At 38.4% G+C, this 3,353-nt stretch overlaps 1 protein-coding gene across 1 annotated transcript in view; it reads right to left on the bottom strand.

The window, feature by feature from the left end:
• Window positions 1-3,353, bottom strand: part of LOC116686201 (G protein-coupled receptor kinase 5) — a 26,130-nt gene that overhangs the window by 16,044 nt on the left and 6,733 nt on the right. The window contains exons 5-7 of the mRNA XM_032511184.1: window positions 3,064-3,161; window positions 559-651; window positions 312-375 (exon numbers count right to left, since the gene is read on the bottom strand). Coding sequence (XP_032367075.1) covers window positions 312-375; window positions 559-651; window positions 3,064-3,161 — 255 coding nt within the window. The remainder of the gene's footprint in view (window positions 1-311; window positions 376-558; window positions 652-3,063; window positions 3,162-3,353) is intronic.

Genomic DNA, 3,353 nt, shown 5'->3' with positions numbered 1-3,353 from the left:
CCATCCCAGAATGCTGTGTGGACTAGCCAGACCCCCCTACGCAGCGCTGTGGAGGAGGGTCTGGCAATGTGAGACCGGTACAGACAACTACCCATGCAGATAGATCTGGTTTTATGTTTGCAGGTTCTCAGGCTTCACAGTTTTCTTCTGAAGACATGTGTCACTTAAAAACCAGGAAAACTGTTTCTGGACAAACTCGCTGCCGTTGAGCAATCACAATCTTAAAGCCCGGAAAAACCAAAACCATCTAACATGAAATGAGATGGTATCCATGACAGAGAAACATGAAAGGAATGTGAATTCAGTCTTACCTCTCCGAACCCCCCTTTCCCCAGAAGTCGGTACTGTCTGAAGGTCTGCTTGGTGATGGGCTGCCTTGAAGAGAAAGACAGGTTGTTGTTTTCATTCAACGGAAACTGTGACATCACCGTGGCACAGATTCAACAGTTAAGGCGGCCGAGCTTGTTAAGAACAAGCAGAAAAACCAGATTCCCAACCAACCGTCACGCATTGTTTTATAATTGCCTCGTTTCCTCGTTTCAGAACACAGGCACTGACCTCTCCAACATCTTCCACTGCACGAAACGGTCAAAAAACATGCTGTCCTGGTACTGGGTGAAGGGCTCGCCACTGAGGTGTTTATGGAGGTCTCTGAGACACAGAACAGAGAGGTTATTAGAGTCTTTATTCTCTAAAATCATATGCACAAGAAAGAGCTAGGGGTGCAGCGATACATCGATCTGGATCCATATATCGGTTCAGAGATCCAGGATCCAAACTATAGATGCAAAGTCAGAATATCAATATACTGTAAGTCTGTAGGAGGCCCATTTATTTTAGATTTTCAGATTTTAATTTTACCCTTGTGTTGACATTTGACATTTTGTTGTTCTTTTTCTACACTTTTCTCAAGGTTTTTGTCAATTTTATTCCAGTACTTTTGTCACTTTTTTGATGTTGTTTTAATTGTTTTTGTCAATTTTTTAACTTTTTTTTAATTACTTTTTTGATGTTGTTTTAATTATGTTTTAGTCAATTTAAAAAAAAAAATGTTGTCACTTTTTTACGTTTTTCTAACAATGTTTTAGTCATTTTTTAAAAATGTTTTTGTCACTTTTCTGATTTTTTTTAAATTATGTTTTTGTCACTGTTACGCTTTTTTTTTTTAAATTATGCTACAGTCAATTTTGTAAACATTTTTTGTCACTTTTCTTACTTTTTTAAATTATGTTTTAGTAAAAAAAAATTACATTTTTTTTGTCACTTTTTTGATGTTTTAATTATGTTTTAGTAAATTTTTTAACAATTTATTGTCACTTTTTTGACTTTTTAAAATTATGTTTAACTCAATTTAAAAAAAAAAAAAAGTTTTTCAGAGTTTTTAAAAAACAAGAATGTTTTTGTAGTTATTTTCCTGGTAAATAAATGTTCTTCCTTAAATAAAGGGGGCCAAATATACATAATAATATGGGGTAGTTTAATTCAAGACCAAAGGAACTTATAAGGATGCATAGTATCCGATCCATGTAATAACTGGCCTTTAATAATTCAAAAGATGCCCTGGATTTAACATAGGGGGTGTATACGTAGTGCCCTGTATTTTAACTTAGGGGGGTGTTTACTTATGCCCCGCCGTATTAACATAGGGGGGTGTTACTTTGCCCCTGTATTTTAACATAGGGGGTGTATACTTATGCCCCTTATTTAACATAGGGGGGGTGTATACTTATGCCCCTGTATTTGACATAGGGGGTGTATACTTATGCCCCTGTATTTTAACATAGGGGGGTGTATACTTATGCCCCCTGTATTTTAACATAAGGGGGGTGTATACTTATTGCCCCTGTATTTTTAACATAGGGGGGGTATACTTAGGCCTGCTTTAACAGGGGGGGTTACTATGCCCTGTATTTTAACATAGGGGGTGGTATATTATGCCCCTGTATTTTAACATAGGGGGGTGTATATATGCCGTATTTAAATAGGGGGTGTATACGTATGCCCGTATTTAACATAGGGGGGTGTATACTTATGCCCCTGTATTTTAACATAGGGGGTGTATACTTATGCCCTGTATTTTAACATAGGGGGTGTATATTATGCCCCGTATTTAACATAGGGGGGTGTATACTTTGCACCTGTATTTAACAAGGGGGTGTATACTTATGCCCCTGTATTTTAACATAGGGGGGGGGCTGTATATATGCCCCTGTATTTTAACATAGGGGGGTGTAATACTATGCCCCTATTTTAAAATAGGGGGTTTATACTTATGCCCCGTATTTTAACTAGGGTGGGTTTACTTATGCCCCTGTATTTTAACATAGGGGGGGTATACTTATGCCCCCGTATTTAACATAGGGGGGTGTATATTATGCCCATGTATTTACATAGGGGGGTGTATACATATGCCCCGTATTTTAACATAGGGGCTGTATACTTATGCCCCTGTATTTTAACATAGGGGGGTGTACTATGCCCCGTATTTTACTAGGGGGGTGTATACTTAGCCTGTATTTTAACATAGGGGGGTGTATACTTATGCCCGTGTATTTAAATAGGGGGTGTATACTTTTGCCCCTGTTTTAACATAGGGGGTGTATACTTATGCCCCCTGTATTTTAAACATAGGGAGGTGTATACTTATGCCCCTGTATGTTAAAATAGGGGGGTGTATACTTATGCCCCTGTATTTTAAAGAAGAATATTTATTTATGATACATTATTCATTCACAAAGTAAATTGGTGTCCTTACAGGTTGGATTTTCCAATTTTTTTTGAATTAAGGCATTAAGATCAATTTCAAAAAGATGATTTTTTTATTCCTCTTTTTAGTCCACTTTAGCCTGGGGGGGGGGGGTATATGGTACATGGTCGGAACAATGGGACGTCGGAGCAGAGGGGTTATTTTTGGACTCAAAGGGACGTCGGACTAGTGGGACTGAATTGAATCCAGGCAATATCGCATCGTGACAGACTTAAAGATATCGGCAAATATCGTATCGTTGCATAAGTAATCCATATAAAATGTGATTTACACCCCTAGAAAGCGTAGGGACTTACTCTCTGCAGTCGTGGAAGACGTCCATGCAGGGGTCCAGCTCCAGCCTCTGGACGCAGCTGGGTTCGTGCCTCAGCATGATGGACACACACTGAATGGACTGGAAAAACATGGACGTCACAACAGTAAGTAGGAGGCAGTTTTGGGCTCTGGGTTTTTTGTGCTTTTCTGATTTTTTTGTCACTTTTTCAGATTTTTTTGTCACTTTTTCCAGCTTTTGGCGCTTAGTTAAAAACCTGAGCTGGTTTAATAACAGGTTTCACACTTATTCTTGGAATTCATGGTCAACAAA

This window comes from Etheostoma spectabile, unplaced genomic scaffold (genome assembly GCF_008692095.1).
Source record: "Etheostoma spectabile isolate EspeVRDwgs_2016 unplaced genomic scaffold, UIUC_Espe_1.0 scaffold325, whole genome shotgun sequence".
In the NCBI taxonomy this organism is placed as follows: Eukaryota; Metazoa; Chordata; class Actinopteri; order Perciformes; family Percidae; genus Etheostoma; species Etheostoma spectabile.
The sequence above is the reverse complement of the archived record's forward strand: the minus strand, read 5'-3'. Positions and strand labels throughout refer to the sequence as shown.